Raw genomic sequence first — 21,956 nt, forward strand, 5'->3', positions numbered from 1 at the left:
ATGTATAAAACCCTGGCTGGGCAATATGGTTGAACTCATTATCACCATACAACATTTTGTCATTGTTTTGTCTATAGCTCGCTCAGAATTATTCATTTGAGCTACGAATGATTGAAGAACATTTAGTCAATAAGATCATACCATCATGATAGGATTCAGCTGGAAGTTGACAAAATATCACCCAAACCATTTAGCATTCAGTTAAGACGTTCAACAGGACTTTAAATTCTTTAAAAGTCAGTGTTTAATGTGACTTCATTTTGTTGAATTGAAACGCTGATTTTATCCTGGAAAAGACTGAAGGAGAATGCGTCATGTGAAAACAAAATAACTATTTCACGATCAATACTTTACCCTTCCTAGCACAGGCAAATTTAATGACAAAAAATAGTCAATTTAAAAAGTCTCTTTGTTCGGCCCAGCGGGAGGATGAAACCTATTTAAACATTTAAAGTTTGTTCAGTTTTGAAATCTCCAGATCAAACCTAATCCTCATTCAAGTCAAACGTCATGCTCGTTACATTTTCTCACCTCATTATCGACTACAGTAACCAGCTGTATGGGTGGTGGTTACTTAGTTAACACAAACATAATCAGTACATTTTAATTGTTGATTGATTTTGAACAGACTGGATACATATCTGTGTGGTGTAGAGTAATGCGCCTGCTGGTGTGTGATCTGAAAGCCTTTATATTTGTTCCTCACAGGTTGTGACCTCCGTGCCTTCACCTGTAATCTGTGTCAATCAGTCAGCCGAGGCTTAATCTGAGCAAGAGAGAAGCAGCCTGTTCAAGGATGTAGAGGGAAAAAAAGAGCTACTGGGGGGGGGCTGAACAAAAGTCATCTGGTCAAACTGGTGGATACAGATCACTGTACAAAACTGGAGCTTCATTAGTGTTTTCAACCCAACAGGAAAGGGCTGTAAATCTTCACATTAGAGAAGCTGCAACACGATCATTTAGATTTTAATAAGAGAACTCTCTTTGGATCAGGTATTAATGAGCTAGTCATCACAGAAGTGCATGACAAACTATAGCTGTGTGAAGCAGTTGAGTAGACTGAAAGCAACCGGCGCTACACGCTAAGAAAACACATTCAGACTTTTTGACAAAAACACTATGCAGAGCCAGTCACCTCTGATAAAAAAACATCTTTGTCACTTCAGTACTGCAGCACTGAGGAGAAGAAAAGGCTTTACTTACAGAAACTTCCCCCATTGTCTCCTGTTAGCAGCAGCAGGTATTAGTGGCCGTCCGATTACTCTGAGCAGCGTCACACTCACAGCTCCAGAAACCGCCCATAACCCGACCACAGCTCCTCAGCCGGCAGACCTGCTACAAGACCACAATTTACTCCCAAAACTGGCCTGTTGTTCAGAAAATCAGTTTGACCTTCAGCGAGCTCACAGCCACAAGCAGCGCTCCATCGGAGGAAAAAAAACAGGAGCTGGCTAAATGATTATCTGAGGAAAGCCTCGCTTAATCTAATTAGACAATCTGTGGCTTCGGTGAGCACCAGAGAGACTGCTGCAGCTCCTCCTGCTGAGCAGAACACACCATGTCTGACACACACACACACACACACACACACACACACACACACACACACACACACACACACACACACACACACACACACACACACCTTAACTTGCTGCTGTCGCAGCTCCTCCTGCTAAGAGATAAGGCTGCACGATATGACGGAAATATGTGAGAACGTTGAATATTGCGATATTATTTGCAATAAGATATTAAAGTGGACTCAGTTCTGCATTTTTGCTTCTTTCAGTATTCAAACAAAAGAAAGGAAATAATTTACAACATTTATTTTCTATTTCTATTCATATTCTTTTTTAACAAATTGAACATTGAATTGAATACAAAAGGCACCACTAAAAAAAGAATGACAGCTACATTTTAGAGCGCAGTTTTCTACTGAGTTTTTCTTTCAACTAACAGAAAATCTGAGTGTCTTTAGCGATGTGGTTATTGCGCCAGTTGATATCGCGATGACGAGAGACTACTAAGAGAGACACACCAGGTCTACACACACAGGGTCACAGACTAGGCTTGGGACGGTGCAAACATTTTCAAACCGGTTTAATATTAAGCCAAACAGCGGACCAGACCGGTATACCGACTAGGTGTCGCACGTGTCTCAGCCGCTCCCGAGTGAGGCTGACAAGAGAGCTCATAACTGCAGCGACTCCAGTCCACATGGTGGCGGTAATGCACCTCTAAGCCATGACTTTATTCCTGCAGTATGCTTATAATAACCTCATTGGTTAAGGTGTTCACAATTTGCCTCGTCTTTTTTAGCTTACCTCTTTCGCGGGCTTGAAATCCGAAATGTTAACATTATGTCAATCACCTTGTCATATCCCTTATTACCAGTGTTAGGCAAGCTAATTGGAAAGCGTAGAGAGCTAAGCTACCAGTTATTCTACATTTAGAGAGCTTCACGAACACTGAACCCAACATTAGCCCCCAAATAAATGTAGCAAGCTAAGCTACAGCAACATGAAAAGCTGGCAAAAGTAGTTTACTACATCCATCCATCCATCTTCTTCCGCTTATCCGGTAACGGGTCGCGGGGGCAGCAGCTCCAGCAGGGGACCCCAAACTTCCCTTTCCCGAGCCACATTAACCAGCTCCGACTGGGGGATCCCGAGGCGTTCCCAGGCCAGGTTGTAGATATAATCCCTCCACCTAGTCCTGGGTCTTCCCCGAGGCCTCCTCCCAGCTGGACGTGCCTGGAACACCTCCCTAGGGAGGCGCCCAGGGGGCATCCTTACCAGATGCCCGAACCACCTCAACTGGCTCCTTTCGACGCGAAGGAGCAGCGGCTCTACTCCGAGCTCCTCACGGATGACTGAGCTTCTCACCCTATCTCTAAGGGAGACGCCAGCCACCCTCCTGAGGAAACCCATTTCGGCCGCTTGTACCCTGGATCTCGTTCTTTCGGTCATGACCCAGCCTTCATGACCATAGGTGAGGGTAGGAACGAAAACTGACCAGTAGATTGAGAGCTTTGCCTTCTGGCTCAGCTCTCTTTTCGTCACATATCCCGGAAAGACTCCTTCAGTCGGACGGCTTCCCTGACCACCGGTGTCCACCACGGTGTTCGTGGGTTACCGCCCCTTGAGGCACCTAAGACCACAGCTCCCCGCTGCAGCTTCAGCAATGGAAACTTTGAACATTGTCCACTCGGGTTCAATGCCCCCAGCCTCCACAGGGATGCACGAAAAGCTCCGCCGGAGGTGTGAGTTGAAAGTCTGTCGGACAGGGGCCTCCTCCAGATGTTCCCAATTTACCCGCACTACCCGTTTGGGCTTACCAGGTCTGTCCAGAGTCTTCCCCCACCCCCTGACCCAACTCACCACCAGATGGTGATCAGTTGACAGCTCTGCCCCTCTCTTCACCCGAGTGTCCAAAACATACGGCCTCAGATCAGATGAAACGATTATAAAATCGATCATTGACCTTTGGCCTAGGGTGCTCAAGTACACTTATGAGCATCCCTATGCATCCCCATACAGGACTCCATTCAAGGTCTCCAAGAAGGCCGAATACTCCGAGCTCTTGTTTGGTGCATACGCACAAACAACAGTCAGAGTTTTCCCCCCCACAACCCGCAGGCGTAGGGAGGCGACACTCTCGTCCACCGGGGTAAACTCCAACGTGGCGGCGCTCAGCCGGGGGCTTGTGAGTATCCCCACACCCGCCCGGCACCTCACACCCTGGGCAACTCCGGAGAAGAAAAGAGTCCAACCCCTATCCAGGAGTATGGTTCCAGAACCGAGACTGTGCGTAGAGGTAAGCCCCACCAGATCCAACTGGTAGCGCTCCACCTCCCGCACAAGTTCCGGCTCCTTCCCCCACAGAGAGGTGACGTTCCACGTCCCCAGAGCCAGCGTCTGCTGCCCGGGTCTGGTCCGTCGAGGCCCCTGACCTTCACTGCCACCCATGTGGCAGCGCACCCGACCCCAGCGGTTCCTCCCACAGGTGGTGGGCCCATGGGTTGGAGAGAGAGGTGCCATGTAGCTTTTTCGGGCAGTGCCCGGCCGGGCTCCGTGGCAAACCCGGCCACCAGGCGCTCGCTGACGGGCCCTCCATCTGGGCCTGGCTCCAGACGGGGGCCCCGGGCTTCCTCCGGGCAGGGTCACTCCATCTCTACCTTGTTTTTTCATAGGGTTTTTGAACCATTCTTTGTCTGGCCCCTCCCCTGAGACCACTTTGCCTTGGGAGACCCTACCAGGAGCACAAAGCTCCAGACAACACAGCCCTCAGGTTCATAGGGACACACAAACCTCTCCACCACGATAAGGTGATGGTTCCAGGAGAGGATGGAAGATATTATTTGATCCATCCATGTTCACGACATACACGTCCGTGTATTGTTGTGGCATCAGTAATCCTCAGCAGTTTACTTTCTGACGGCAGCAGAAAGCTTGAGATTCACAAATGCTCCCAAGAAATGTAGCTTGTGTGGACGCTTCCGTACTACTTCATCAATAAATAGCTAAGCTACTGAAAAGCTTTTTGATTCAGAAAACAGCAACTCTATTGAGAAGTAGTTCAACCATAAACTGAATTAAATAGAATTAAACTAGTACCGCTACTGTCCAACACTGCTTGCAATACAAGTTGGATTTGGTGCTGTGACGGCATCGCCACTGGTTGCATATGGCAGCTACTTTTTATATTTGCCAGAAGGCATCATGGAGACGAATGCTAGTCCAACTGGTCAGCATAAAATCAAACGGGTTTAGCCTCGCTCACTGGACCGGTGAAACCAATGACCTAATTCTATCACAGATTGGGTCTACACACTTTACTAAACCTGCAGCAAACAGCGCCGCCTGCTGAGAGGAATACTCTATAGAGCTCAACAGTCCCGCCCACAGCGGGTTCCGGAAGTAAAAACACAATGCAGAAACAAGGAGTATAAGCCATAAAATCGTAACCGTCGATGATAGACTTAAAACCAGCATGCCGACATGACTCGGCAATTGTATATGCTCATATAGACACCGCACATCATGGGGGGCACCAACCTTGTTTTGAGATAAATGTCTTTTATTCGCGATGTCTTGGATAAGCACTTCATTACCCACAATCCTGAACAATCCCACGTGATGCCTCTGATTGGTGGAACTCATGCTGGTGAGGAGGGGGGGTGTCAGTACCCGATCTCTGCTGCCTGCACGATCCGTCACGAGGATTGACGCGCTGCACGAATCACGTTCTGTTTCACGCTTAGCCTCTGTCGGGAAGCTAACGTTAGTTTAGCTAACAGCTAATTCGGCTAACCGCTAGCTGACAGCTTGATTCAGTCTAAGATAACGTTAACTCAAACTTAACACTGGGTAAAGCCGGCTACAGCTGACGCAACAGCCGTTATATATGTTAACGGTTATTTTCAGGTTTTATTTTGAGGGTCTTTTAAAGTTATTACATGCTGTCTCAGCTAGCGGTTAGCCGAATTAGCTGTTAGCTAAACTAACGTTAGCTTCCTTTCTTCAGTGGTGCGCGGTGGTTTATGGGATGAGTAGTTCCTTCGCTCTGAGATGACGATATGTACACACAGTCTTGTACCTTTGACTTTTTTGGTATTTTCTGTTAGTTTTTTTACTCGAAATGATACGTTGTATGCTTATGAGTCACGTACCATCTGGTTAGCCTAAGGCATGGTTTGACATTAACTTTTTGAGGCACTTGTCCTTTGGACTTATTTTATTTTACTCAACCACAACGTACTTAACAATCCTAACAACAAGTAGATAAAGTATAAACACGAGTGACAACTGTATTCGGCTCGTTTTCTGTGAACGATGTGGCGGCGGGGTAACGTTAAGGCGGAGTTAGCAAGCTAACGTTAGCCAACTAACACCGGCTGGCTTGCTGGTTCCGCTGTGCTTTCATGCTGCATCGCTTACAGAGAATGAGCTGAACAGCGGGCTGGGTCTAATGTTAGTGGTCCGCTGACCCACTGCCGCTGGGTCTAACGTTAGTTAATGTATTCGTTTCAAATCGGTAAAATAAAATCGGTAACATAGATGTCATGAGTGGCACATAACGTGAAGTAAGATGGTATTTTATTTTGTTTGAGTTTTAACTTGTCCAGTGGGGCAAGTAAATTTCTCTTTCACTTGCCCTGCAAAAAAAAAACAAAAAAAAACACTTGTCCCGGACAAGCGGACAAGCCTTAATGTCGAGCCCTGCCTAAGGCATGGTCTAAAACTCTTTATATACGGATTTTTCCAGACGTCAATGGGAGAAATGAATGGGAAGTTTACTTCCGGAACCCAGGGTCTCTCAGAGGAGGGGTGGGACTGTTGAGCTCTATATATCTAATTAAAACAGACTTGAGGAGATGTAAAACTGGAGACAGGGGGTCAGAGTGTAGAACTAGTAGAGCAACCACCAGAAAACACCCTAGCAACCAGTTAGCATCCCATACCAACCACTGAGAGAAAAAGATTGAAACCAGCTAGCATATGTTAGCAACCACTAAGAAAACACCAGGTAACCACCAAGAAAACCCCTATCAAATCTCAAAACACACACACACACACACACACACACACACACACACACACACACACACACACACACACACACGGATTAACTGAACACACGTACAAACAGGGTGATATCATTGTTTCCCACTAAGCTAGCATGGCCTTTGACCCCACACTCTAATCCTCACTCTACCAAAGTAGTATTTCATTGGACAGATCAGCGAGGGAATAGCCACGCCTTCCCACACACACCAACAGTCTGTTAGAGATCTGATTCACGCTGCACGATTGTTACAATATATGTTTTTAATCCAGTACACTTAACTGCATGTTACAACTGAAGGTGATGAAGACATAGACTGTAATAGTCCAAATACATTAGTTACTCGTAAAGAAGATTAAAGTCTGTGAGATCAGCTTGCTTGATAAATTCATTCTGGGTAAATTGTTTCAAGGCAAGTTGACCTGGGATCAACTTAACAGTCTGTACAGTGAGTGTGTGTGTGTGTGAGAGTGAGTGAGTGAGTGAGTGAGTGAGTGAGTGAGTGAGTGAGTGAGTGAGTGAGTGAGTGAGTGAGAGAGAGTGACTCAGTGAGTGAGTGAGTGTGTGTGTCCGTGTTGCCACCCAGTGGTCACATACATAGTCAACACACTGCACACACTCCTGAATTTTACTGGTGAAGGAAACCCTTCTATCTAAAGTATTATACTGTTATTCCTATGTCCTAGGACTCTCCTCACCAAAAAAATTCTAAGTCAACTAACACCCATATGATTTTGTCGGGGAAAAAAGTTCAGGATATCAGATTCAACAATGATATGTAACGTTACAACAGTCCGCTTTGACCCCATTTCAACAGGGAGATACAGAAAATCGAATAACAAAAGGTGACTGTCGTGCGGCGACGACAGTGAGCTAACGTTTTAGGTTTAGGCACCAAAACGACAGACTTTAGTTTAGGTAAAAAAAAAAAAAAAAAAGGTAAGGGGGCGAATTCCGACAGGGGGTCTTTTTGGCCCTATAAAGCCTATAAAGCCTATAACACCTATAAAGCTAACGCTATATAACTTAACGTTATGTGAAAATGAAATAAGGTTAGCCTTTTCAACAAAAAACAAAAATTTAGCCTTTTCAAATGTGGCCTAAGCGGCCTCTCACCTCTTAATACATCCATGCCTCTCACTCACGGTATGTGAACTTTGCTAGCATTAAGCTAGCTAACTTAACGTTCATTCTCTAAACTGCCACTAACGTTACCGTTACGTAAGGAGAAATTTATATCTGGTTAAAATTCACTCAACAGAGCAGGAAATATTTTTCGTCAGCCTAACGTTTGTGTTCACAGAACTATCCATCCATCCATCTTCTTCCGCTTATCCGGTAACGGGTCGCGGGGGTAGCAGCTCCAGCAGGGGACCCCAAACTTCCCTTTCCCGAGCCACATTAACCAGCTCCGACTGGGGGATCCCGAGGCGTTCCCAGGCCAGGTTGGAGATATAATCCCTCCACCTAGTCCTGGGTCTTCCCCGAGGCCTCCTCCCAGCTGGACGTGCCTGGAACACCTCCCTAGGGAGGCGCCCAGGGGGCATCCTTACCAGATGCCCGAACCACCTCAACTAGCTCCTTTCGACGCGAAGGAGCAGCGGCTCTACTCCGAGCTCCTCGCGGATGACTGAGCTTCTCACCCTATCTCTAAGGGAGACGCCAGCCACCCTCCTGAGGAAACCCATTTCAGCCGCTTGTACCCTGGATCTCGTTCTTTCGGTCATGACCCAGCCTTCATGACCATAGGTGAGGGTAGGAATGAAAACTGACCAGTAGATTGAGAGCTTTGCCTTCTGGCTCAGCTCTCTTTTCGTCACAACGGTGCGATAAATTGAGTGTAATACCGCACCCGCTGCGCCGATTCTCCGACCAATCTCCCGCTCCATTGTCCCGTCACTCGCGAACAATACCCCAAGGTACTTGAACTCCTTCACTTGGGGTAAAGACTCATTCCCTACCTGGAGAAGGCACTCCATCGGTTTCCTGCTGAGAACCATGGCCTCAGATTTAGAGGTGATGATCCTCATCCCAGCCGCTTCACACTCGGCTGCGAACCGATCCAGTGAGTGCTGAAGGTCACAGGCCGACGATGCCATCAGGACCACATCATCCGCAAAAAGCAGCGATGAGATCCCCAGCTCACCAAACTGCAACCCCTCTCCACCCCGACTACGCCTCGATATCCTGTCCATAAATACTACAAACAGGATTGGTGACAAAGCGCAGCCCTGGCGGAGGCCAACTCTCACCTGAAACGAGTCCGACTTACTGCCGAGAACCCGGACACAGCTCTCGCTTTGGTCGTACAGAGATTGGATGGCCCTGAGAAGGGACCCCCTCACCCCATACTCCCGCAGCACCTCCCACAGTATCTCCCGGGGGACCCGGTCATACGCCTTGTCCAGATCCACAAAGCACATGTAGACCGGTTGGGCATACTCCCAGGCTCCCTCCAGGATCCTTGCGAGAGTAAAGATCTGGTCCGTTGTTCCACGACCAGGACGGAATCCGCATTGTTCCTCTTCAACCTGAGGTTCGACTATCAACCGAACCCTCCTTTCCAGCACCTTGGAGTAGACGTTACCGGGGAGGCTGAGAAGTGTGATACCCCTGTAATTGGCACACACCCTCTGGTCCCCCTTTTTGAAAAGGGGAACCACCACCCCGGTCTGCCACTCCTTAGGCACCGTCCCCGACTTCCACGCAATGTTGAAGAGGCGTGTCAACCAAGACAACCCCTCCACACCCAGAGCTTTAAGCATTTCTGGACGGATCTCATCAATCCCTGGGGCTTTGCCACTGTGGAGTTGTTTAACTACCTCAGCAACTTCCACCAGGGAAATTGACGACAATCCCCCATCATCCTCCAGCTCTGCCTCTACCATAGAGGGCGTATTAGTCGGATTTAGGAGTTCCTCAAAGTGCTCCTTCCACCGCCCTATTACCTCCTCAGTTGAGGTCAACAGCGTCCCATCCTTACTGTACACAGCTTGGATGGTTCCCCGCTTCCCCCTCCTGAGGTAGCGAACGGTTTTCCAGAAGCACCTTGGTGCCGACCGAAAGTCCTTCTCCATGTCTTCTCCGAACTTCTCCCACACCCGCTGCTTTGTCTCTTTCACGGCAGAGGCTGCAGCCCTTCCGGCCCTTCGGTACCTTGCAACTGCCTGCGGAGTCCTCTGGGATAACATATCCCGGAAAGACTCCTTCTTCAGTCGGACGGCTTCCCTGACCACTGGTGTCCACCACGGTGTTCGTGGGTTACCGCCCCTTGAGGCACCTAAGACCCTAAGACCACAGCTCCCCGCCGCAGCTTCAGCAATGGAAACTTTGAACATTGTCCACTCGTGTTCAATGCCCCCAGCCTCCACAGGGATGCACGAAAAGCTACGCCGGAGGTGTGAGTTGAAAGTCTGTCGGACAGGGGCCTCCTCCAGACGTTCCCAATTTACCCGCACTACCCGTTTGGGCTTACCAGGTCTGTCCAGAGTCTTCCCACACCCTCTGACCCAACTCACCACCAGATGGTGATCAGTTGACAGCTCTGCCCCTCTCTTCACCCGAGTGTCCAAAACATACGGCCTCAGATCAGATGAAACGATTATAAAATCGATCATTGACCTTTGGCCTAGGTGCTCTGGTACCAAGTACACTTATGAGCATCCCTATGTTCGAACATGGTGTTCGTTATAGACAATCCATGACTAGTACAGAAGTCCAACAACAAACAACCACTCTGGTTTAGATCAGGGAGGTCGTTCCTCCCAATCACGCCTCTCCATGTGTCTCCATCATTGCCCACGTGCGCGTTGAAGTCCCCCAGCAGAACTATGAAGTCCCCCACTGGAGCCCCATACAGGACTCCATTCAAGGTCTCCAAGAAGGCCGAATACTCCGAGCTCTTGTTTGGTGCATACGCACAAACAACAGTCAGAGTTTTCCCCCCCACAACCCGCAGGCGTAGGGAGGCGACCCTCTCGTCCACCGGGGTAAACTCCAACGTAGCGGCGCTCAGCCGGGGGCTTGTGAGTATCCCCACACCCGCCCGGCGCCTCACACCCTGGGCAACTCCGGAGAAGAAAAGACTCCAACCCCTATCCAGGAGTATGGTTCCAGAACCGAGACTGTGCGTAGAGGTAAGCCCCACCAGATCCAACTGGTAGCGCTCCACCTCCCGCACAAGTTCCGGCTCCTTCCCCCACAGAGAGGTGACGTTCCACGTCCCCAGAGCCAGCGTCTGCTGCCCGGGTCTGGTCCGTCGAGGCCCCCGACCTTCACTGCCACCCATGTGGCAGCGCACCCGACCCCAGCGGTTCCTCCCACAGGTGGTGGGCCCATGGGTTGGAGAGAGAGGTGCCACGTAGCTTTTTCGGGCTGTGCCCGGCCGGGCTCCATGGCAAACCCGGCCACCAGGCGCTCGCTGACGGGCCTCTTCCTCCGGGCAGGGTCACTCCATCTCTACCTCGTTTTTTCATAGGGTTTTTTTCACAGAACTAAAGTTAAAGTAATTTAGCTAGTGATAGAGGCTGTTGACGTTAACTGACGTTAGGTGTCGTTGTTGAATTAGCTAGCTAGCTAGTCTCGGTTTGAGTATCTCACCATATTACATTAATCTGGAAAAAACATAAATTTATGAAAAGCTATGCATAAACTTACCTTTTAACTAAATGTAACGTTATCCGATATGAAAGTGTTCCTCTTTGCCAATCCCAGGTAATAATATTAAAAATGCACCGCCGAGCTTTTGTAACCCCGCACGAGCCAGCTGGCTCAACAGGCCACGCCCACAACAACGTCAAACCCGTTAATTTTATTATAATTTGTTATGTTTTTTGTTCCTTTAGATCCTGATTGAATTGGAATCCTTGCTAATGGATAATTAGGTATCTGATAACCATAAGTATTACTTTCAATGTAACAATTTATATCTTTCTAGCATCCAGTCTTGGGGCTTACACCAATAAACTGTATGCCTACACCACTATTTAAAAGCATCTTTTACATAACAAGGCCACCAATTACTTTACAAGATGATTTTGCACACAAGTATTAAAGTTATCAACATTACCAACCACAGTACATGACAATATACACTAGGTTCATTTAACAAACACTGATGTAATTGTTGTTGATGCACTACTTCATTACAATGAGATATTGTGACCTATTTTAATGGGAAATGATTTATAAATGATTGCAGATATGTTGCTATTACAAAAAAAATCATTTTAGTTGGCAAAGCCTCATCTAGAAGAATTGATGGTTTAAGAATCTGAAGCAGAAATAGATTTCTTGCCAGGTAAACAGCACTTACTAGGAATGTGCTTTGGTCGATGGTGCATACATAAAACAAGTTATAATAAACAGACAATCAATACAGAAACAAATAACACGTACGTACATACGTGTAACTATTTAACACTAAGAAGAAAAAAAGGCTGTACGTTTAGTGCAGGATGTCTAAAAAAGTAGAGCGATGTGCAAAAACGATATAGATATATACTTTATTCTGCAACTCACTTCTCCTTGGCATCAGCTCTACCTCCATCAACCGACTCCAACTGGTCCAGAACGCAGCTGCCAGACTCATCACCCGCACCAAATCCTGGCACCACATCATTCCAGTCCTAAAACAACTCCACTGGCTTCCCATCTCCCACCGGAACACCTACAAAATCCTGGTCCTCACCTACAAAGCCCTCCACCATCTGGCCCCCTCATACCTCACTGACCTCCTCTCCCCGTACCAACCCTCACGGTTCCTCAGATCCACCTCAGCCGGTCTCCTCTCCATCCACAAGTCCAACCTCCGCAGTTTTGAGGACAGAGCCTTCTCCAGGGCAGCTCCCAGGCTCTGGAACTCCCTCCCCCAAGAGATCCACACTTCTGAGTCCCTCACCATCTTCCAGTCCCACCTCAAGACCCATCTCTTCACCTCTGCCTATCTGTAGCCCCACGCCCCCCTCCCTTCTCGTCTGTGCCTGAATCTTGTCTTGTTTTCTACCTTGCCCTGTAAAGCAACTTTGAGCCCTTGAAAAGCGCTATACAAATTCAATTTATTATTATTATTATTTATTCATCCAGAGGGAAATTTTAGGCATCCAGTAGCTTAGACAACCATAACACAACAAACACACATATATCTCACATACATAAAAATCACTCACAGAAATTTAAAGAGTTAACAATTTAAGGTCTGGTATGGACTGACCATGTGATGCAATGACCATTATAAGGTGTTATGGTAGAGTGTGTAGTGCAAAAGTCAACAGTGCAGGGATTGAACAGTGCAATAGCTTATTATCAAATATTAACTATGACTATGAAAAGACAAGAATGTAAGCATAATAGGACTGCTTGACAAACAAGAAAAGAAATAATATACCTTAAGAACAATATATAACAGGGAATACGTTATAAGATACATAAAATGTGCAGAGGACAGGATGTAGGATTAAGGTTCAATGACAGTGGGGGTCCGGGGCCTTGTTGGTGAGGCTGATTGCTGAGGGGAAGAAACCGTTTTTATGGCAGGCTCCTTGTGTTTGTTCAAATGGTGGATTCTCATGTGCCTATTCGTGTCCGACATGGTAATGAATCTTTTCCCGCAGGTCTTGCAAGTGAACGGCTTCTCGCCAGTGTGGATTCTCATGTGGACTGTCAAATCCCCATTACTTCTGAAATCTTTTCCACATGTTTTGCAAGGGTACGGCTTCTCACCTGTGTGGGTTCTCATGTGGACTTTCAATGCATTACCGCGTTTGAACGCTCTCCCACATGTTTCGCATGGAAACAGCCTCTCGCCTGTGTGTATTCTCATGTGGACTGTCAAATCACTTTTGAATCGGAAATCTTTTCTACACGTATTGCAAGAATACGGCTTCTCGCCTGTGTGGATTCTCGTGTGGACTGTCAAATGACTTTTGGTTCTGAAATCTTTTCTACATGTTTTGCAAGAATACGGCTTCTCGCCTGTGTGGATTCTCGTATGGGATTTCAGTACACCACTACATACAAAAGCTCTCCCACATGTTTTGCAGGAATACAGCTTCTCACCCGTGTGGGTTCTCATGTGGGCCAACAAGTGACTATGATGTCGAAAATCTTTTCCACATGTTTGGCAAGAATACGGCTTCTCACCTGTGTGGATCATCATGTGTCTCTGCAATAGTGAATTATACTTAAAACCTTTCCCACATGTGTCACAATTAACAGACTTTTTACCTGTGTCAGTAATACGGTGAATCTTTAACAAGTTAGGGCCGTTTACATTGATAGCATCACGTCTCCTCTTCTTGCCTCCTTTCTGAGTTGTGATTTTCCGATTTGGGATTTTCTCGGCTTCATGAGAGTTGTGAGAGCGGAGCTGTGGGTCACTGTGTGCTTCTGACACCACAGAGGCTATAACTGGCATGTTGGCTACAGACTCTTCCTCTGCTGCACCGAGAGCGTCATCAGGAGCCAAGTTCAGAGTCTGATCTTCACCGTGGCCGCGTTCCTCATGAGTAGGAGTCAACATAAAGGCGGCAGTCTCCTGCTTCAGTGTGAGCTGCTCTCCCTCCTGACTGGTGCAGAGTCCCTCCTGTTCCTGTTTAATCTGGGGAGGCTCTGGCTCCTCCTGGTCCAGACTGGAGCTCCTCTCCTGAATCTGACCCTCCTCCTCCTCCTTCTTACAGACATGTTGCTGTGGGAGCTCTGGAGGGACAGAAAATAAAAGCAATATGATGTCTGTGTGATGGTAAAGAAAGAAATGCAGACACGCGAAGTAGTACCAGTTGTTTGTATTTAAACACAACCATGCTTTTATCTGAATATAATCTCTGTTTTTGTGGTTTTACCCACCTTTAATCCGGTGTAATTTTATTTCAGGTTTCCAAACGACATCCAACAGTCTGCGCTGACGGTTTATCTCTTCCTCGTACTCGAAGATAGTATTTTTTAAAACTCCGAATATTTCTTCAGCAGCAGCCGTTAGTCGCTCGTTGACAAACTCTCTCAGATGCTCGACTGAAGACATTGTTACTTTAATTACACGTTTTATATATTTTCCAGACTAACCTCCTTAAATGAACTCAATCGATTCCGATCCACGCATGTAACTTCAGCGCGACTGGCCGAATGTCTTCTGTTTACTTCCTTGTTTACTTCTTTCTTCGTCTTCTTATTTTAACGGCGGTTTGCATCCATTGCGTTGCACTAGCGCCGACTACTGGTGTCACATTTCACCTACAGTTGCCAGCTAGTTAACTCAGATTCTGTCCAACAGCTCAGGTACCGTTCAAAAACTAATCAGAGATACCTCCTGCCTTGTTTACCTCCTCCACATTCCAGTAGGTTTCCCAATCCCAGTTCCCCTCAGTCCTGCTCTTCTCATTCCCTCCATCATGATCCTTCTCTCCAACTTATATGTCCTACATTTAGTTAAAACATGTTGCTCCGTTTCTGGTTTTTGACATTACTGTTGGCTGTTTCCCCATGATGAAAAGTGTACTATTTAAATAAGTATGCCCAACTCTCAGTCTGGTGATGACTGTCTCCTCTTCCATATTTCCTCCTCATCCTCTCCTTACATTACCAACACTATTTTGGGTGTTATATACACACGTCCTCCCTTTTGTTGTTGTTGTTCCCATTGCAGTTGCCACTTTTTGTTTATTTATTTCCACACAATGCTCTGTTCTTGTTTTTGATAATATAATAACTGCTTGCTTGGCTAACTTGTCGACCCTCTCATTATGTGAGCAGGAACCCACATATACACACTATTAATACCTTGTCTTCTTATTCCTGCATGTGCTGTCATGATTTCATAGGCAGAAAAGAGAGTCACTACAGACCAGCCAAAATACAGACACTAAGACCCTTAAGGTAAAAAATGTCCCCATTAAAAACAATGTTTGATCACACGGCCATTATAGCATGAAACAATGCATTATTTTATATCAAGCTTTTAGTGCTCCGGCTTCAAAATGGTAGTTTCTACTTTTTTTCCCACCCGATTTAGCCCTTTTTCTCATGTTTGCCATTTCAGTCAAAAGCATGCTATTTTCCAGTTTCCATTCATAAATTCAGCTTAAAAATAGGCAACAGTAACAATCCCTTTTTATTTAAACTAAGCATAACTGTTGTGCTCGGTTATTATTTACCCGCTCACTGAATTTTATGTCCTCATCAAATCCTGAAAGTGGAAAATGTATTCACTCAAGTACTGCACTCATGATAAAGTGTAAAATACATTATCAAGGGAGTGTCTACATTTTGAGTTATTGAACCCATTCACAAATTATGATACAAGTATTGAAGTTATCAACATTATCAACCACAGCACATGTCAATAGACACTAGTATATTGACTGGCTGGCAGGATGAAAACATTAGTGACCCACACCACTAGAGGGTTTATTCATTTCAGAGGCCAATCATTTATATTCAAGTTCTTCCAACTTCAACCTCGGAGTTCTCTATCCACTCAAATAACTGAGGTAGTGAATGAAAGTTGTAAAAAAACAATATTCGTTTAACAGGACAAGCATTTGTAGGAACCATGCACTCACTTACTGCAAGAAAGATTTGGGAGATTACAATCGTTTCAATGACATATTGTTGAAAACAGAAATATGAGTAACACCGTAATGTGAGGGGAAAAGAAGGTCACTTTAACAAATCCTGATGTCATTGTTGTTGATGTACTACTTCATTACAATTACATATTGTGACATGATGTACTACTTCATTACAAAGGCATATTGTGACATGTTTTAATGGGAAATGATTCATAAACAATTCAAGTCAAGTCTCTTTTAATTTGTGTGCAGATTCCTCACTTGAAAAGGGATTTGATGCGTCCACCCCAAAATAAAAAACTGGATTTCACTCAATGACCAAACACTTCTTTTCCTTTTTTTTCCACCTTTTATTTTGGCATACTTCAGCAGTTCAATATTGACAGTTCCATTTGAATTATTGCTTCAGCCAAGGAAGGCATTTGGATTTTTGTCTTAAAGGACTCAAGAGTTTAAAAGAAGAGACTGTTGTTCAAAAAAAGCTGCCGTGATTCGCCAACAAAAGCATGCGGAACTGATGACCTGCAACACCCGAATGGCAGCCGGTGAGAAACTGAGCTCTGAATGAACTGAGACTGCTGAAAACCGCTTCTGCTGTTGTAAACATTAGCTTAGCTGCTAGCCACACGGTCGGCAGCGATACAGGAACTCTAACGTCACTTAACCCTTTAATGCCTGGGAGACGGGAGACTTGTCTGCTTACCGTAATGCGAATGTGTTTCAACTATTGTTAATGTTTGGTAAGGTATACGTGCAGTTTAGTGTCCCAAATTCCCCATACAATGTCCATAATTAATTATGAACCTGCTAAACCACCTGTGCTACCCTAACCCTTAAGTGTTTTATTCATACCAGTGGTCCCCTTGTACCCGTGCCCCCAGAGATGATGATGATAATAATAATGTATACTTTATCAATCCCGCAAGGGGAAATTACGCTGTTTTCAGTCTGTTATGAATTACATACGGGCCAGAATTACACACACATGCCCAGTACCTCTACATGCACTAATGGAAAGGTGTCAGAGTGAGGGGGCTGCCCATGGAAAGGCGCCCGAGCTTGCTCAAGAGTACCTTGGCAGTGCCCAGGAGGTGAACTGGCACCTCTCCAGCTACCAGTCCACCACCATACTCTGGTCCGTATGGGGATTTGAACCAGCAACCCTCCGGTTCCCAACCCAACTCCCCACTGACTGAGCTACTGCCACCCCCAATGTGTAGTTGTATAGTAACGATGTAGAACTACTTCACTACTGTACTTAAGTACTAAAAGGCTGTATCTGTACTCTACTGGAATATTATTTTTTTTTTTCCTCCTACTTACACTTTTACTGAAGTACATATTTTCGATGAGTTTTTTTCACAAGTGCTGCATTCATGTGGCTCCTCACTTGTGTGGGTTCAAACAGAACACTATTTGTCTGTTTGACGTTCAATCTTTTCCTAGCCTGGGTAAACCCTGACGAACTTCCGGCAAATTTGAGATTTGCTCTGCAAGTCAGTCTGGCGAAGAGCCCATTCAAGCCCATTTCCAATGTCCCCAAAATCGAGGCACCAATCACAACCGCTGAGGCGGGCTTTACACCAATCACAACCGTTGAGGCGGGCTTTACACCAATCACAACCGTTGAGGCGGGCTTTACACCAATCACAACCGCTGAGGCGGGCTTTACACCAATCACAACCGTTGAGGCGGGCTTTACGCGAAGACGATAGCGCCGCGACGGCGAGCGGCTTTTTGTTTACATTCAACATGACAGCTACCAAAGCGCAGCGTCACCCGGACCGTTGGTCTGATTGGTTGAAGGACTATCCAATGCGCCCAGAGGCATTTGAGCGGCGTCCGTTGGTGACGCCCCTTTGGAAATGAACTGTCAATGAACCTTTCCCAGACCCTTCTCAGTTACAACTGAGAAGGGTCTGGTTTCAACCAGGCTAATCTTTTCCCAAAGTCGTTTAAAGAATATGGCCTCTCACCGGCGCGTACTCTTACGTTAACGTTCAATGCGGACGTGTGCCAGAATCTTCATGACCTTTTGGTACGAGTGCTCAAACCGTCGCTGCTCGAGTGGGTTATCATGTGCCTTTTCATGTTCGACATGATGCTGAATCTTTGCCCGCAGGTCTTGCAAGGGTACGGCCTTTCGGCAGTGTGGGTCAGCGTGTGCCTATTCAAGTCCGATACGGAATTGAATCTTTTCTTGCAGGTCTTGCAAAGGTACGGCTTGTCGCCAGTGTGGGTTCTCATGTGTGTTTTCATGTTCGACATGTTATTGAATCTTTTCCTGCAGGTCTTGCAAGGATACGGCTTCTCCCCTGTATGGGTTCTCATGTGCCTTTTCACGTCCGACATGGTGTTGAATCTTTTCTTGCAGGTCGCGCAAAGGTATGGCTTGTCGCCAGTGTGGGTTCTCATGTGGATTGTCAATTCACGATTGTTCCTGAACGCTCTCCCACATTTTTTGCAAGGATACGGCCTCTCGCCTGTGTGGGTTCTCGTGTGGATTGTCAATTCACCATGGAATCTGAAAGTTTTGCCACATGTCTTGCAAGAATACGGCTTCTCACCTGTGTGGGTTCTCATGTGGATTGTAAATGCACTTGTACTTCTGAAATCTTTCCCACATGTCTTGCAAGAATACGGCTTCTCACCTGTGTGGGTTCTCATGTGGATTGTTAATGCACTTGTAGTTCTGAAATCTTTCCCGCATGTTTTGCAAGAATACGGCCTCTCACCTGTGTGGGTTCTCATGTGGGTCAACAAGCTACTTTGATGTCTGAAATCTTTACCACATGTTTTGCAAGAATACGGCTTCTCACCTGTGTGGATTCTCATGTGGGTCAAGAAGTTACAAGATTGATTGAAATCTTTTCCACATGTTTCACATGTAAACACATTCTCACCTGTGTGGGTTCTCATGTGGACTGTCAATTCACTTTTGAGTCTAAAATTGTTTCCACACGTTTTGCAAGAAAACGGTTTCTCACCTGTGTGGATTCTCAAGTGTGTCTGAAGTTGTGAATTATACTTAAAGTCTTTCCCACAAGTGTCACATTTAAAAGACGTTTTACCTTTGTCAGTAACACGTTGAATCTTTAACGAATTAGGGTTTTTTCCATTGTTGTTGTGACTGCTGCTTTTGTGACGTCTTCTCTTCGGTTTGGACTCTGCTTTTCTAGTTGATCCCGAATCTCCATGCTCGCCTCCTTTCTGGTTTTTGCTCTCGGCTTCATGAGAGTTGTGAGAGCAGAACTGTGGGTCACTGTGTGCTTCTGACACCACAGAGGCTATAACTGGCATGTTGGCTACAGACTCTTCCTCTGCTGCACCGAGAGCGTCATCAGGAGCCAAGTTCAGAGTCTGATCTTCACCGTGGCCGCGTTCCTCATGAGTAGGAGTCAACATAAAGGCGGCAGTCTCCTGCTTCAGTGTGAGCTGCTCTCCCTCCTGACTGGTGCAGAGTCCCTCCTGTTCCTGTTTAATCTGGGGAGGCTCTGGCTCCTCCTGGTCCAGACTGGAGCTCCTCTCCTGAATCTGACCCTCCTCCTCCTCCTTCTTACAGACATGTTGCTGTGGGAGCTCTGGAGGGACAGAAAATAAAAGCAATATGATGTCTGTGAGAGCCATTTGGGTGTGTTTATTATTTGTTGCTGTTAACCCTCCCGCCACCCGGGGTAGCCAGGGCGCTGTCCATTTGGCTGGGACAGAGGTGATTTAATCAATGTCCAATTGGGCACAGGTGGTGGCAAGAGAAGGGAGCAAACTGTTTTTTGACCGTGCAGTATGTTACGAGAAGGAAAGTGGAATTAATGTGTTTTTGTTTGATGTTTACACATTTGAATGGACTCTATGTATTGGAAATTGCCAGTTTAAAATAAATGCTTACTGGCAATGTTTGACATTGGCTCACATAGTGCACGCATCTTAAATAGTTAAATTATCCACCCAGCAATCGTAGTGGACGTTTTCGAGTAGCAAAGGGTCGTGTGATGGTAAAGAAAGAAATGCAGACACACGAGAAAAGTAGTACCAGTTGTTTGTATTAACCCTTGTGTTGTCTTCCCGTTGACCATGCAACTTTTTGTTTTTCTGGGTCAAAATTTTAACTTTTGGACGTCTTTTTCGACACTTTTGTTGCTTTTCCACCGATGTTTTTGTCACTTTTTTTTTTTCAACGTTTTTTGTCATTTTCCTCCCAACGTTTTTTTCTGCACCTTTTGACGTTTTTGTGTGTTTTCCCTTCGTTTTTGAAGCTTTTCCGGACATTGTCACTTTTTTCAAAGTTCTTTTATAAATGTTTTTTTTTTTTTTTTTCAAATGCTATGAGATTGAAAGAAACCCAAATTTCTGATATAGAAACTTTTTGAAAGTGGGTCAAATTTGACCCGAGGAGGACAGGAGGGTTGAAAACTTAGCTAGATATATGATGGTCCATATCTCTCTGTTTTGTAGTTTTTTTATGAAAAGACGTTTTACCCACCTTTAATCCTGTGTAATTTTATTTCAGGTTTCCAAACGACATCCAACCGTCTGCGTTGACGGTTTATCTCTTCCTCGTACTCGAAGATAGTATTTTTTAAAACTCCGAATATTTCTTCAGCAGCAGCCGTTAGTCGCTCGTGGACAAACTCTCTCAGATGCTCGACTGAAGACATTGCTGTTTAATTACACGTATTAAAGTTTTACAGATGAACTAGCTAACCTTAGACAGTTAAAGTCCAATACCTGCAGGTTGCGTAACGTCAACAGCCCGTCTTCTGTTTACTTCCCCTGTTACACTGTGAAGTTCCGACAGTGAATTGTGCGCGTTTTTCTTTTGTTCCGCTTACCATTTCCTGTTGAAGAAATATCGTTGCTATGCGATACACACGAGAACATTCGCGAAAGACTAGTTAGTACAATATAAAGACTAGCTAGTACAATATTCCTGGCATATGCTGTGCATTTGGCTGTAGTAACATTCATATAACAAACCCCGCAGTACAATTGTGTTCCTTCCCAAAAGGAGAAAGTTTGTCTGCCAACTTCAAGCAACAGAGACTGGTCCCTGTTCAGTCAGCCAACCAACTCAAGCTAACGTTAGCTTTGTAGAGATCGTAGCATACTAGACATAATAGATATATTCATATATGGATCGTAGTATTTCCCAAACTGAATAAATACCACACATATAAACACAAAAACCGCTTTGCTGGCTCAATCACGTATTCCAGAGCAAAGTAACAAATTTAGTCTTTTATCCCGATGAATCACTTAATATAAATTTGTCTGGGAGTTTCTGTGTGTTCCACTGTGGTTCCTGATAACAAATGTTTCTAAAATAGTTTTGATTCAACTCTGTAATGTTAACCAGCTGTTTACCAGCCTTTTACCAACAACTCGCTAGCTACTAGCATGATCAATCTAGAGCAGGGGTCTTCAATGTTTTTTAAGCCAAGGACCCCTCAACTGAAAGAGAGACGGAGCAGGGACCCCCTACTACGTATATTGTATAATATAAAGTTGCATATTAAACTGGGCCTACAATAACGTGTAGGGCGGCCTAAAGCCTCTATACATACCTTTTTTGCATAGAATACTAAGCTATTAAAATAGCCTACTAATTGTTGGCATGATTGTATAAATACTATTTTAATGTGTTTAATGCCACATGTATTTTGACATGTGGCACAGTGAATCCTTAGGATTAACTGTATCTGTGGATGGCTACCTTAGTGACTACCTGTAGGCCAGTAAGCCTATCATCAGTGGGAATTTATATTTGCTAATATTTTGGATTAATTTTTAATTTTTGAGAAAAACTTTCAAATATATAGCATATAAAAT

General features: G+C 45.5%; 3 protein-coding genes across 6 annotated transcripts in view; all 3 read right to left on the reverse strand.

Moving 5' to 3' along the window:
• Positions 1 to 11,311, reverse strand: part of LOC116036252 (plasma membrane calcium-transporting ATPase 1-like) — a 52,902-nt gene extending 41,591 nt beyond the window's left edge. Inside the window, exons 1-2 of one of the 3 annotated variants that reach the window (XM_031279721.2) lie at positions 11,224 to 11,243; positions 1,204 to 1,335 (exon numbers count right to left, since the gene is read on the reverse strand). The gene's annotated coding sequence lies outside the window, so the exon portion shown is untranslated. Of the gene's footprint in view, positions 1 to 1,203; positions 1,525 to 11,223 lie in introns of those variants that run through there. The other 2 variants (XM_036002781.1, XM_031279722.2) reach the window with 2 other exon arrangements.
• A 1,399-nt stretch (positions 11,312 to 12,710) lies between these two features.
• Positions 12,711 to 14,714, reverse strand: LOC118495393 (zinc finger protein 664-like). Of its 2 annotated transcripts, XM_036002789.1 has the most exons (3): positions 14,410 to 14,714; positions 13,531 to 14,262; positions 12,711 to 13,278 (listed from the first exon to the last, which is right to left on the reverse strand). In XM_036002789.1, the coding sequence occupies exons 1-3, from the start codon at positions 14,582 to 14,584 to the stop codon at positions 13,022 to 13,024; spliced, it is 1,164 nt and encodes a 387-aa protein (XP_035858682.1). In that variant the 5' UTR covers positions 14,585 to 14,714; the 3' UTR covers positions 12,711 to 13,021. The 2 variants fall into 2 exon arrangements, with proteins under 2 accessions (XP_035858682.1, XP_035858681.1); XM_036002788.1 differs by having other exon boundaries at positions 12,711 to 14,262; positions 14,410 to 14,713.
• Positions 14,715 to 17,963: 3,249 nt separating this feature from the next.
• Positions 17,964 to 20,911, reverse strand: LOC116036238 (zinc finger protein OZF-like). Its single transcript, XM_031279700.2, has 2 exons — positions 20,611 to 20,911; positions 17,964 to 19,711 (listed from the first exon to the last, which is right to left on the reverse strand). Exons 1-2 carry the CDS (start codon positions 20,783 to 20,785, stop codon positions 18,156 to 18,158), a joined length of 1,731 nt encoding a protein of 576 aa, XP_031135560.2. The 5' UTR covers positions 20,786 to 20,911; the 3' UTR covers positions 17,964 to 18,155.
• Positions 20,912 to 21,956: the final 1,045 nt, after the last annotated feature.

This window comes from Sander lucioperca, chromosome 7 (genome assembly GCF_008315115.2).
Source record: "Sander lucioperca isolate FBNREF2018 chromosome 7, SLUC_FBN_1.2, whole genome shotgun sequence".
NCBI lineage: Eukaryota > Metazoa > Chordata > Actinopteri > Perciformes > Percidae > Sander > Sander lucioperca.